General features: G+C 47.1%; 1 protein-coding gene across 9 annotated transcripts in view; it reads left to right on the top strand.

The window, feature by feature from the left end:
* LOC142037790 (cullin-9-like) overlaps positions 1-10,432 on the top strand; it is a 34,345-nt gene extending 23,913 nt beyond the window's left edge. For 2 of the 9 annotated variants that reach the window (XM_075042332.1, XM_075042334.1), the window contains exons 34-42: positions 3,307-3,471; positions 3,564-3,727; positions 4,630-4,723; positions 4,946-5,020; positions 5,508-5,618; positions 6,958-7,075; positions 7,426-7,559; positions 7,757-7,848; positions 8,840-10,432. In XM_075042332.1, coding sequence (XP_074898433.1) covers positions 3,307-3,471; positions 3,564-3,727; positions 4,630-4,723; positions 4,946-5,020; positions 5,508-5,618; positions 6,958-7,075; positions 7,426-7,559; positions 7,757-7,848; positions 8,840-9,038 — 1,152 coding nt within the window. In that variant the 3' untranslated portion in view covers positions 9,039-10,432. Of the gene's footprint in view, positions 1-3,306; positions 3,472-3,563; positions 3,728-4,212; positions 4,376-4,629; positions 4,724-4,945; positions 5,021-5,507; positions 5,619-6,957; positions 7,076-7,425; positions 7,560-7,756; positions 7,849-8,839 lie in introns of those variants that run through there. The other 7 variants (XM_075042331.1, XM_075042335.1, XM_075042336.1 and 4 more) reach the window with 5 other exon arrangements.
* Positions 10,433-12,084: the final 1,652 nt, after the last annotated feature.

Below are 12,084 nucleotides of genomic sequence, written 5' to 3'. Positions count from 1 at the left end.
TAGCCATAAAGACTGCTCTATCTTATAATTTTTCTTCAAGCTTGCATCCTGGCAACCAAAATGGGCAAGGCTACAGAAAAGCATTTGCTTTGATGTATCTTGTTTTCTATAAGAACTGCTTGGAGAATTAGTGCATGTATCTGGGCAGTTAGTTCTTACTGGCTTTGCAAATCCTGTAGTCACAGCTGTCTTGAGAGCAGGATTTAATATCCTGTTGCTATGGCTGTTTTATTAAAAAAAAAATTATTGCCCGTCAACATAAACTGCAGACAATTTTAACAAGTCGCTCTGATGCTCTCACTGGAATGTTATCTGTTTCCCTTTTTGCTCAGTAAGTGGTATGGCTGGGGCGTTAATGCCTCGTGCAGTCACACATTCAGTCATAGAATAATTTAAGTTGCAGTAATCTGTGGAGATCTCTGGTCCAACCCTGTACTCAAAATAGCCAGATTATTGTGTGAAGATCAAACGTTGAAGTTAAAAAAAATGCTCCAGATTCAGTCTTCTGTGTATCTTACATGTAGGTAGCTCTAGGCAGTGATAAGATCCCCATCTGCTAACTTCTCCCCATGCTGAACAAACCCAGCTCTCTCAACCCCCCCCGCCTCATACATTCTGTGCTCCAGCCCCGACTGTCTTGGTGGCCTATGGATGACATTTTCTCTAATCTGTTAATGTCTGTCTTGTACTTGGAAGCCCAAACTGTTCCCAGTATCCAATTGTGTCACCAGTGCCAAACAGCTATGAGAAATCCCTTCCCTTGCCTGCTGGCTGCGCTCTTGCTAATATGAGGATATTTGAGTTTAAACTTTTCATGCTTGTATTTCTACAAAGCATAAACCCTGTCATGTTTCTGAAAGAGGTTTTCTCTCAACCTTATTTCCCTCAAGTTCCTTGAGAGTCTGTTCTTCAGAGGTGGTCTTCTATTCTGCCCCCAGGGATTCTTTGCTGGGAATCATGCTGTAGGCTCCATACTTAGATTAACTCAAGCGCATGCAAAGGTTCCTCTAAGATCTGTTGGTCAGTGTCATGCAGTACTTGGCAATTTCTTGATTGTACCTGGCTAGTTTTCTTCCCAGACCTTCATTGGACACTTGTTCCCTCTCCTTTTAGGCCTCCTGAGAGCAGCTCTTTCTCTTACGGTTCTAGTAGGAATCTTAGATCTGCTTCAGTGGTTGCATCTCTGTCTCTTCTTCACGAAGAAAACAGGATAGAGCAAAACTCCAGACATCAGACCGTGTGAAATTCAGCCTCTGTGAAGGCTGTGATTTGGTGCTGTCTGCTGACTCAAGTACCCATTTATCTCTCTGTGTACTGGTGTCTGGGCAGAAATGATCACATTGCCTATCAACAGGATGACAGCAGACACAGATGTAGCCTCTCTGAGAAGAATGAAGTGGCTTTGTTGAGACTTTGCCTCTACCAGGCATTTTGCCACGACACAGGCTGCATCCTTGCAGCCTGTCAGCACACACTTTCTGGTTTAGCTTGCCTGAGAGAGAGGATGAACAAGAGAGAATAAACGAGGGAGATAAATGAATGAGAGCCCTCTCTGAGGCCCTGTAGTGCTCAGGGCTTGCACCTTTTCTCTCTAGTGCTTGTCGTGACCTGTGTTGTCCTTTCTGTGCCTGGTGGCTCTCCAGGTATGCAAAAATCTTTGCAGGAGGGCTGTGAAGACTACAGGATTTCTTCTGAACTTCCTCTAGCTTTGTGTATGTTTGCACAGTCTTTACAGTAACTGAGCATAGAAAACTAAGCTACTATGTGCAGTAGGTTGCATCCCTGGGCCCCTACCTGAACAGTTCCTTACTGATAACCAATTTGCCTTGTCCTCTGCAGTAATGTCTAAAGGCTGTGGGCAAAGCAAATCTCCTTTCCCTTCGAACGTCATGTAACTAAGCAAAAGTCTGCTGAGGAACTGAAAACCAGAAAAAGTTAAAAAAAGCACCTGATAGCTTTCTATGGTGAGATGATTGGCTTGGTGGATGAGGGGAGATGATGTTCATCTTGGCTTTAGCAAGGGTTTCTACACAAGCATCCACAACATCCTCAGAAAAAAACCTGATGAAGTACAAGCTGGATGAGTGGGCAGTGAGATGGCCCGCTGAGCTCAAAGTTCTATGATCAGTGGCAGAAAGCTCAGGGGGAGGCCAGTCACTAGTGGTATAACCCAGAGGTTGATACTAAGGTTAATATTGTTTCACATCTTCATTGATGACCTGGATGGTGGGACCAAGTGCACTCTCAGCAAATTTATAGATGATAAACAGCTGGGAGGACTGATTGATGCTCTAGATGGTTGTGCTGCCATTCAGAGGGACCTCAGCAGGCTAGAGAACTTAGCAAACAAGAATATCATGAAGTTCAACAAAGGGAAATGCCAAGTCCTGCTCCTGGGGTGGAATAATTCAGTGCAACAGTATGTGCTGGGGGCCAACCATCTGCAAAGCAGCCCTGCGGAAAAAAAAATGGGATTGTGGTGCACAACAAGTTGAACATAAGCCAGCAGTGTGCCCTTGTGGCTAAGAAGGTCCAGTAGCATCTTAGGTTGAATTAGGAAGAGCAGTGACAGCAGGTTGAGGAAAGTGATTCTTCCCCTCTTCCCAGTGCTGGTGAGACCACACCTGGAGTACTATGTCCATTTCTGGGCTCACTAGTACAAGAAAGACGTGGACATACTGGGGAGAATCCAGCAAAAGGCCACAAAGATGATTTAGGTTTTGGAACACCTCTTCTGAGAGAGCTGGGTTTGTTTAACCTGGAGAAGAGAAGGCTCAGGGGTGAATCTTATCAACATGTGTAAATACACAAATGGGATTAAGGAGCCAGATTCTTCTTGGTGATACTCAGTGAAAGGATAAGAGGCGCAGTGGGCACTAATTGAAATACAAGGAATTCCATTTAAACATAAGAAAACTTTTTTTTTTTTTAAACAGTAGGGGTAATAGGACATTGGAACAGGTTCAGCAGAGATGCTTATAGTCTCTATCCTTGGGTATGCTCAAAACCCAACTGGATGTGGTCGGGAGCAACCCTGCTTTGAGCTGGAAGGGTTGGACTAGTTTTTTATCTCCAGAAGTGCCTTCCAACCTCAGCTATTCTGTGATTACATGAAGCAGCCTCCAGATATGACACAAGGGGTGGGCAATTTACACAAAGGGAATGAAAGAGTAAACTAACTTGGTGCTGTTTTGTTGTGAGCAGTTGTTCAGTCAGATATAGAGCCCAGAGGCACCAGACCCAAGTTGTAAGGCCTAACTTTGCAGCTTCTCTGCCTTAAATCTCCTTCTTGGCTTCTTATTACAGTATGAAAAAGCCCTCCTCAGAGGCTACGTTGAGTGTTGCTCCAACCTGACGTGGTGCACCAACCCTCAGGGCTGTGATCAGATCCTCCTTAAGGATGGACTTGGCTATGGGGCAGCCTGTTCCAAGTGCTCCTGGATATCCTGCTTCAACTGCAACTTCCCAGAGGTGAGGCTGAGCTGAATCATCGCAGGCAGTGCTGTCTTGGGTTTGACACACGCCGTTCTGCTTTTGTGTGGTTGACTGGCTCTCTCTTTCAGGCCCATTATCCTGCCAGCTGCAGCCACATGTCTCAGTGGGTGGATGATGATGGCTACTATGAGGGAATGACAAGTGAAGCCCAAAGCAAACATCTGGCTAAGCTCATTTCGAAGCATTGCCCAAGCTGCCGGGCTCAGATAGAGAAAAATGAGGGCTGCCTGCAGTGAGTATCCATTTTTCTTTGCTACTGAAGACAGGAGTGGGCAAAGACATACAGTTATGTCCACTGTGCTTTTTTCGGCTGTGGAGTAAGTGTTATAGCAGGTCTGGTTTATAGTTTTAGAAGAATGAGGGATTGCTTTTAATTCCTAGGAAAAGCAAAATGTTTCCCAGCATTCAGACTTGAATCCATTGATAGCTCTGTAGTAGAACCCGAACTCATTTTGCAATACCTTTTTATAGTGCACGCTTGTCTGCTCTCATAATCTGCTGTAGACATACAGAGGTGCAGGTTAGGGGAGTGGATAGCTAAGCAGCATTTTTTCTTTCATGCTCACCTATTCCTGTAACTTTAAGCAATTTTCTTTTAACTGCCTCTTTTGAATTGGCTTGCATTGCCGGCAGCTTTTTACACGATAGGGGAGTTATCTCCAGCTTTGAAGCCAGAGCTTAGAAGTCACCATTTGGTTCTTTCTTGCACTGGCATAGCCCTTCGTGCCCAGCTGTGATTTGTCCCCACACGTGTGTGGCCCTAGGGCTGTGCAATGCCTTTCTGCACTGTGGAGTGCTGTATTACTGAGGGAAGAGGTGAGGCGCTCATGTGGATCTTGCTTCAAACTATGGAATGCTTAGTTCACCCTTCAAGTACTTGGTAAGTTGGTACTGTGTGATCTGTGCTGCCAGTTTATCCAGCTCATTTTTGGAGGCACAATGACTGGTTTTAAGCATCATCTGCGTCCAGCAACGGCTTTAAAAAATACACGCAGGGAAACGCATAATACTGAGGGAATGGAAGTGACTGGATCTCACGCTCCAGCCCTGAGAATTAGGGGAATGCTGGGAGGAACTGTCTGCAAGTGGCTGTTAGGACTGACTGATTCCCATTGTTCTTCTCCTGCCATGCAGTATGACATGTGCAAAGTGTAATCATGGCTTCTGTTGGCGTTGCCTCAAGCCCTGGAGGCCGACTCATAAGGATTATTACAACTGCTCTGCTATGGTGAGTGGTTTGCTATATCTCAGCGGTTCATGCTTGTGTTCGGATGCACCTGGCCTCTCAGAGGGAGGGTGAGGATCTCCAGTTGTGCCCTTTACTCTGGACTTTGTGCCCTTGCCAGTAATATTGATAGTATTGTCAAAGTCTGTATGTGTGGTAGCCATTTCCAGGCAAACCTGGTACTCGAGGGAAATGGCTACAGGTTACTTCTACTTCTCCTTTCAGGTGAGTAAAGCAGCTTGGCAGGAGAAGCGTTTTCAGGATTACAATGAGAGATGCACCTTTCATCATCATGCAAGGGTAAGGCCTCCTCCTTCCTTTGCAGATGCTGATTCTGTTGCCTTAGCCCTGGTGAGCAGGACATTTTCTGTTGTGTCTCAGTGTATTTAATCTGAAGCTGAGAAGCAGGCTTTGGTTCCAGGTGGGGGTGCCTGATCATTTCGCCTTTATTCTGATGCAAGGGGTGTTTCTTGGCCTGCTTTTTTCTACCAGATCTGTGGTGGAAACTGGACACCTAACTTGTGTTCACGTGCTCAAACTGATGCAGTACTTGGAAGCAACGGCAACTGAAGGCTGAACTCTAGATGGAGCTGAGATACTCTAAAAGGTTGAAGGGATGACACAGCAGAGGTGTCATAGTTGGATGCAGTAAATGCTCTCCTGCTGCCTGCATCTTCTGGGATGGTGCTTCAGGATGCTTAGCAATTATCTGTGTGGAAGGTGCTATTTTTTTGATCTTGTGGAGCTTGACATTGACTTTTTTTTTTTCCTCCTTTGGTTATTGCAGGAATTTGCCATGAGTCTGAGGAACAGGGTTTCTTCCATCAGTGAGATGCCAAAAATTAGGACTTTGACCTTTGTTCTTGATGCCTGCAAAGTGCTAGAACAGGCACGGAAGGTAAGGCTGGAGAACAGGCTTGCTGAGGTTTAGGCCTAATTCTTTTGGTGTGTTTTATGCTTTTCGTAAAGTGAGGAGACGCTAACCTTGTTCTATTCCAAACAAGGGGAGACAGAAAAAGCTCTAGGGGAGGAATAGCATCAAGACAGGGGGAAGAGCTCGCGTCTGCCTTTCCCTGCTCTCACTCTGAGTTGGGCTCTGTCTGTAGTGTTCCTCACAGTCGAGTCATAGGATTTGGAGCTTAGCTCAAGTTGACACCATGGAATCAGCACAAGGATCTATATTTCGGGTTTTCATATACTGGGTTTGGTCCATTCCAATCTGAAAGGCCCCAGTGGTGGTACTTACCTTTTGAAAGCTCTCCTGATGGTATGTTACAGTTAGGAAGTCCCTCTTGATATCAGCTCATGTTAGGATTTTCCTTTCTTAACTTCATTTTGTGAGCCGTAGGTGTTTGGGGAGCACTGAGTTACCTACTGCATGCCCTGATAGCCACATTATGCAGGATTTGCAGTGCAGCTACTGGATGTGTGCAGTGAGCCTGTGACAGCGTACGCCTGCAATGGCTTCTATCCCCTGAAACATAGGAAGGAGGTGGGAATTGCCTTTGCAGTATTGCCTCTGTAATATATACCTTGTTTGTGCAGGCAAACTTGATTTTGAGAGAGGCGTGTGGAGCAAGGGTGTCTGACCCTGTTTCGTCTTTTCAGTAGGGTAGCCCCTGCGTTTGCCAGGATACATCTCATTGTTGCTTGCTGCTGCTGGCTTTTCTGGCCCATTTCTTTAAATGGCAGCAGTGGTCTTGTTTCCTGCTGGGTGCCTGGATGGCTTTAGGGGTCATTCATTTATAATAGGAGTTTGTTACTTGTTGAAATGCCTTTGTTGTGGGCTCGTAGTGCTGTATAGCACCATGACTGCTTCCCTTTGGGCTCAGTTCTCTCTGTTCATTGCCACTTGAGTTCAACCTTGGCTGCCCAGCAATGTGTAGATTCTGTGTGCTGGTTGTTTTGACTCTCTGCCTGCTGGTCAGTCACACTTGTTAAGCATTTACAGTCTGTGTTCTTGTGATGGTTTGCAGGTGGGAACAGTCAGGTACTTTCAGACTTTGGTACAAAATAATTACACATTAATTTCCAGTCCTATGGGTAGCTCTAGGTAGCCTGGCACTTCTGCCACTTGGCATAATGGCTCACTGGGCTATCGCCACAGACCAGAAGTGCTGCCAGGCTTCTCTCAGCCATGGATACGTAATGAAGTCTGGAAGGGTTTGATGCTACTCTCTTCTTGTCCACTCTGAAGCTGAAGGAGGATGCTTACAGCATGATCTGTACCTCTCCAGGTGCTGGCCTACTCCTGTGTGTACAGCTACTACAACCAGGACACTGAGAGCATGGATGTTGTGGAACAGCAGACTGAGAGCTTAGAGCTGCACACTAATGCTCTGCAGATCCTTCTGGGTAAGTCCTGCAGCCTCTCCAAAGTAAAGACTAGCATTCCCAGCTGTTTGGTTCAAAGGGTGGCAGCTCTGTAGTGGGACAAGAGCATACACACCAGCACCCAGCTGGTCTCTCTCACTTCTCCCAGCCCATTTTTGCCACCTTGATGTCATTTCTTGGAAGTCCACTGAAGCAGTTTTGCTGCCAGTGGAGATCGATGCAGTAAGGAGCAACCCATTCCCTTCTGAAAGAGGAATGTATGTGCACAGGAGACCTAAGTAGCTGTGACTGGCTTCATAATCAGAGCCAAGGTACTCGGTCTCTGCTTAAGAGTGTGGGAAGCAGCATGACTTTGTTGGCCTTGATTGCAGAGGAAACCCTGCTGCAGTACCAGGACCTGGCCTCTTCTCTTCAGCTCCTGAAAGCAGAGCATTTCAGTACTGGTTTGGAGTTGGTACACCAGATCAAGGAGCGTCTCTTTGCAATTCTCTGGCACTCCACACAGGTGAAGTCCACAGGCCCATTAGTGGCTTGTCTTGTTCTGGTCTAGTTTGATCTTGGGCAAACCTAGAAAGGGGCTTGATCAGCTCTGAGGGGATAGACTTTCAGTGCTGTGTATATGTAGGGAAGGGGTTTGCAGCACAAAACACACCCCAAATCGCATATTGTCTCTCTCTTCTGGCTGTTCTTCCGTACTAGCAGGATTTCCATGTTGGGCTCCAGACTTTGGCAGATCCTGGTCAGAGAAAGGTGAAAGTCTCAAATGTGCCTACTTCAGCCCCTGCCTGTATAGGGTGAGTTTTCTTAGCAGGGTAACAAGGAAAGGTGGGTGAGTGTAGGCAAAAAGCAGGTAACCAGAGTTTTCTCCTGTGCTCTCTGACATACAGAAGAGTTAATAACAGATACTGGTTACTTGCATCCTGTGTTGTGGTTTGAGATAAGGATGCAAGTGACATAGTGGTATAAGGAGACCAGCAAAACCTCCGCTTGGTATGCAGCTATGGTCAAGAAAGCTCCATCACTGGCAGACCCAGTTATGGAAATTGTTCTCCCTGGACTCTCTTGGGTTTCTGTGGAGAGTCACACTCTCCCTTCAGAGGTGTATCAGAGATCTAGGAGGTGTCTAGGTGAGATAAGCAAGAATAAGAACATACATGGGGGGAGATGGAAGAGCCTGACATTTATTTTAAGGGAATGGAGAAGAGGTGACGCAGCTGTAAAATAGTGCGTTGAGAGGTGAAATGGATGGTTTGTTGTTTCCTTGTCCTAAGAGTACTGAGCTGGCAGGTGTTAAGTATGATTGGAAGGTGATGAGTTCAAAACAAAGTCCATTCCTGTATGACATGCTGTTTCAACCAAAAAACACAACTGGCATCTGCTATCCCAGTGTGACCAATCCCCTCTGACAGCTACTGTGTTTCCAGGAGCTGAACAGGGTGCTGAGTGTTGCAAGAAAGAATGACAACCGAGTCAAGAGACGCTCGGTTTCAGAGCAGGGTTTCTGGTCTCCTCGGAATGAGGCTGAGACACCAGAGCTGGTGGCAGACCGTAGCTTGTTTGCCCAGTCACAGGCAGCTCTCTGACACAACCCCGTGCTGCATGCATGGATAAGGCCATTTAATCACCTTCTCCTAGGTGCACCTGCATGGCTGCTGTGTCCCTGAGGCATGGCTTTGGACAGGGATGCTGAGGTGATGGTAGCAGGGAGGACGAGGGCGGTGTGGGGCTGGGTTGTGGTTGCTGTTCACAGCCAGGGCTCTACTCTGATGCTCTCCTCCTCAATAGGCCAAAACGTACCATCTTGTGCGACTCCCCCAACACAGATGAAGGTGGCAAGGAGGCTGAAGATGAGGAATACGAACCGCAGTGGCAGGAAGACTATGATGACGATGATGACCTTGATGAAGACAACTTTCTGTTTGATGATGAGTCAGATAATCTTGATTGTGACTCCTACTTTGACGACGATGATGCCTATGACTAGAAGCGGGCTGTCACCCAGCCTGGACCTCTGCCTCTACTCTGTCTCGGCCAGTTTGTATTAGTGTCTTTCCTCAAAGGGACATTTCCTCTGGGGGCTACTTGCTCAGTGACTCCCCTTTAATATGCAGGACATTGCTCTGGACAGATGGGCTGTGTTACTGTGGCCACCTCTCTCAGAAAGACATCTCCTCACCTTTCTCCCTTGTCTCCATTTCTGCCTAGAGGTATCTAATTGAGTTAGAAAGTCACAGTCCAGCTGCAAAGTGCGGACTGCTTGCCACCTGTTAAAAGGCTGTTCAGTGTCCTTGGGCATGCTTTTTCCCAGGATTGGGCACAGGTGAGTGTGGCATGTGTCCTAGCATGGCACTGTCTAATACAGCCAGTGTCTAGAAATACCGTAAAGCGATGCGTTTACACTCAAGTCAAAGCCTCCCATCTGGAGCTGGTGGGATTCCCTCCAGAGCCACAGATGGATGTGGTTCAGTGCATTCCTCTAGTTGAGGGAGACAGCTTTTTTTGCTGCTTGTTGGAGTTGTCTTCTCTGCTATGAAGCAGGATGGGCTGCTATGAGTGGCACAAGTTTGTGGGACTGTTTTTAAGTGTATAAATGTATGCACGCACACACATATATGATATATATATATATGCACAGAGGTTGTTGAGATAATACTTTATCTTTTCAAAAAAGAAAACCCTGAGGAACAAGGGTTGAAAACAGTTCTGTTTAAAAAAAAGAAACAGTTTTCTTCTAGCACAAGGCTTCTTGTTGTCTATGGGGAACATGGGTGTTAAGGGAGAGCAGAACATTCTTGAGTGAGGAGGATGTGACCTGGATGTGCTTATGCCAGGATTTATTTGTGAAATATGTGTGGGTTTAGGATCCTCACCCAGGCCACGCAGTCTGCCCCACAAAGTGGCTTTTCCTTCCTGGGTAGTTCAGGGAATAGTAAGAGGTAAGGGGAAGGATGGGAAAGAGGGCAGGGGACCAGACCACGCAGAGCGATGGGGCTGGTTTTTCTGGGAGCGGGTGCAAGACAGAATGCCTGCATGTTGATGAAGGTAGTAAGATCTGGTGCCCAGCAGAAGGCAGATGTGGGACTGCTGTTGAGGCTTGAGGGGTGATTTGGAGGTTTGTGGGATTGTTTTGGAGATACAGGGCTCTTCTCAGGCCTTGGGTGTCATCTGGGAGGGATGGGGGGTTGTTAGGGAATGCTGGGCAGGGGACAACTGCCAGGGCAGACCAGGGAGAGGACTGATTTTTCTACTCTCCCCCACCCCCTTACTCCTAGTCCTGTGTAGATTTCAGCCTCCTGGCTGAACCCCAGAGTCTGTCATGGTGGAAGTCCCAACCCTGTTCCCACTATATGGCAAACGGGTTCCCTGCCCCACAACCAGAGGGAGACACTTCTCTGGGCCCTCTCCTCAGGGTCATTAGGGGGAGAGATGTGGTGGGGATGCCCGGACATCCTTGTCTTCCCCAGTGTGACCAGTCCTTGCAGGAACAGCCTGAATTCCCCAGATTGCTGGGTGACAGAGAACATCTTAAGTGCTTGAGTTCCTCATCTACTGTCTCCTGGATGCCTGCTTAAAACCCCAAAAGTCAGAAGGATTGTGAGGCCCTGCATGATATTTGTAGTGAAAATCAAGATCAAGCCTTGATCTTCTGCTCCGTGAGAGGTTTCTGTCCTCACTGAGCTTGCCTTAAGACACCTGTGTGTCATGGTTTAACCCCAGCCAGCAACTAAGCACCAGGCAGCTGCTTGCTCGCTTCCCCCCCACCCAGCAGGATGGGGGAGAGAATGGGGGGGAAAAAAAAGTAAAACTCGTGGGTTGAGATAAGAACAGTTTAATAGAACAGAAAGGAAGAAAATAATAATGATAATAACAATAATAAAATGACAATAATAAAAGAAAATTGGAATATACAAAACAAGTGATGCACAATGCAATTGCTCACCACTCGCTGGCTGATGCCCAGTTAGTTCCCGAGCACTGATCTGCCCTGCCTGGCCAACTCCCCCCAGTTTATATACTGGGCATGACGTTACATGGTCTGGAATACCCCTTTGGCCAGTTGGGGTCAGCTGTCCTGGCTGTGTCCCCTCCCAACTCCTTGTGCCCCTCCAGCCTTCTTGCTGGCTGGGCATGAGAAGCTGAAAAATCCTTGACTCAGTATAAACACTCCTTAGCAGCAACTGAAAACATCAGTGTGTTAGCAACATTCTTCTACTAAATCCAAACCATAACACTATCCCAGCTACTAGAAAGAAAATTATCTCTATCCCAGCTGAAACCAGTACACTGTGTTACGGTTTGACAGGTGTACTGTCCCTGAAGCAGGTCATGGCAGGCACATGGCATCAGACGTGAGAGCCCTTTGGGGTTCACCACCCCCCCCACCTTACTGGGTAGGTGGAAAAAATGATTTTTTTGCCAGTAGTGTTTCACCGGCAACTGGACTGTGGCCTGAATTGCATAACTGCGGGGCCTCCCATTTGTTCTATTCCTCTGATGTCTCTGCAGTGCCAGACTGGAGTCACGCTTCTTTCACAGGGTCTTCTTTCCCTGCTGATTCTGCCAAGCCTGTTCTCTTGGCTGTGGTTTTGCTCGATAGTAAGTAGGGACAGTGGGAATCTCATTTATCCATTCATGCACATCACTAATTGGATGATGAGGCATTTGGCTATTTATTGATCACTGTTATGCTTTCAGCCCAGCTGGTAACAAAGCACCACGCAGCCGCTTGCTCACTCCCCGCCACCTGCCCCAGCCTCGGTAGAATGAGGAGAAAAGATAAAGAAAGGCTCGTGGGTCAAGACAAGAACTGGGAGGCATCACTCCCCACTTATGGTCACGGGCAAAAGACAGGCTCAACTGGAGGAAGAAACAAAATCAATTTAATTTACTACAAATCAAATCAAAACAAGGATACTGAGAAGTAAAACCAAACCTTCCTCCCATCCTTCCCTCCTTCCTGGCTCAACTCCATTCCCAAATTCTCCACCTCCTCCCCAGCAGCAGCACAGGGGGATGGAAATGGTGGTTGG

Source organism: Buteo buteo, chromosome 12, assembly GCF_964188355.1.
Source record: "Buteo buteo chromosome 12, bButBut1.hap1.1, whole genome shotgun sequence".
Classification (NCBI taxonomy): Eukaryota; Metazoa; Chordata; class Aves; order Accipitriformes; family Accipitridae; genus Buteo; species Buteo buteo.
Note: the sequence above shows the minus strand (reverse complement) of the source record. Positions and strands in the feature narration are given on the sequence as shown.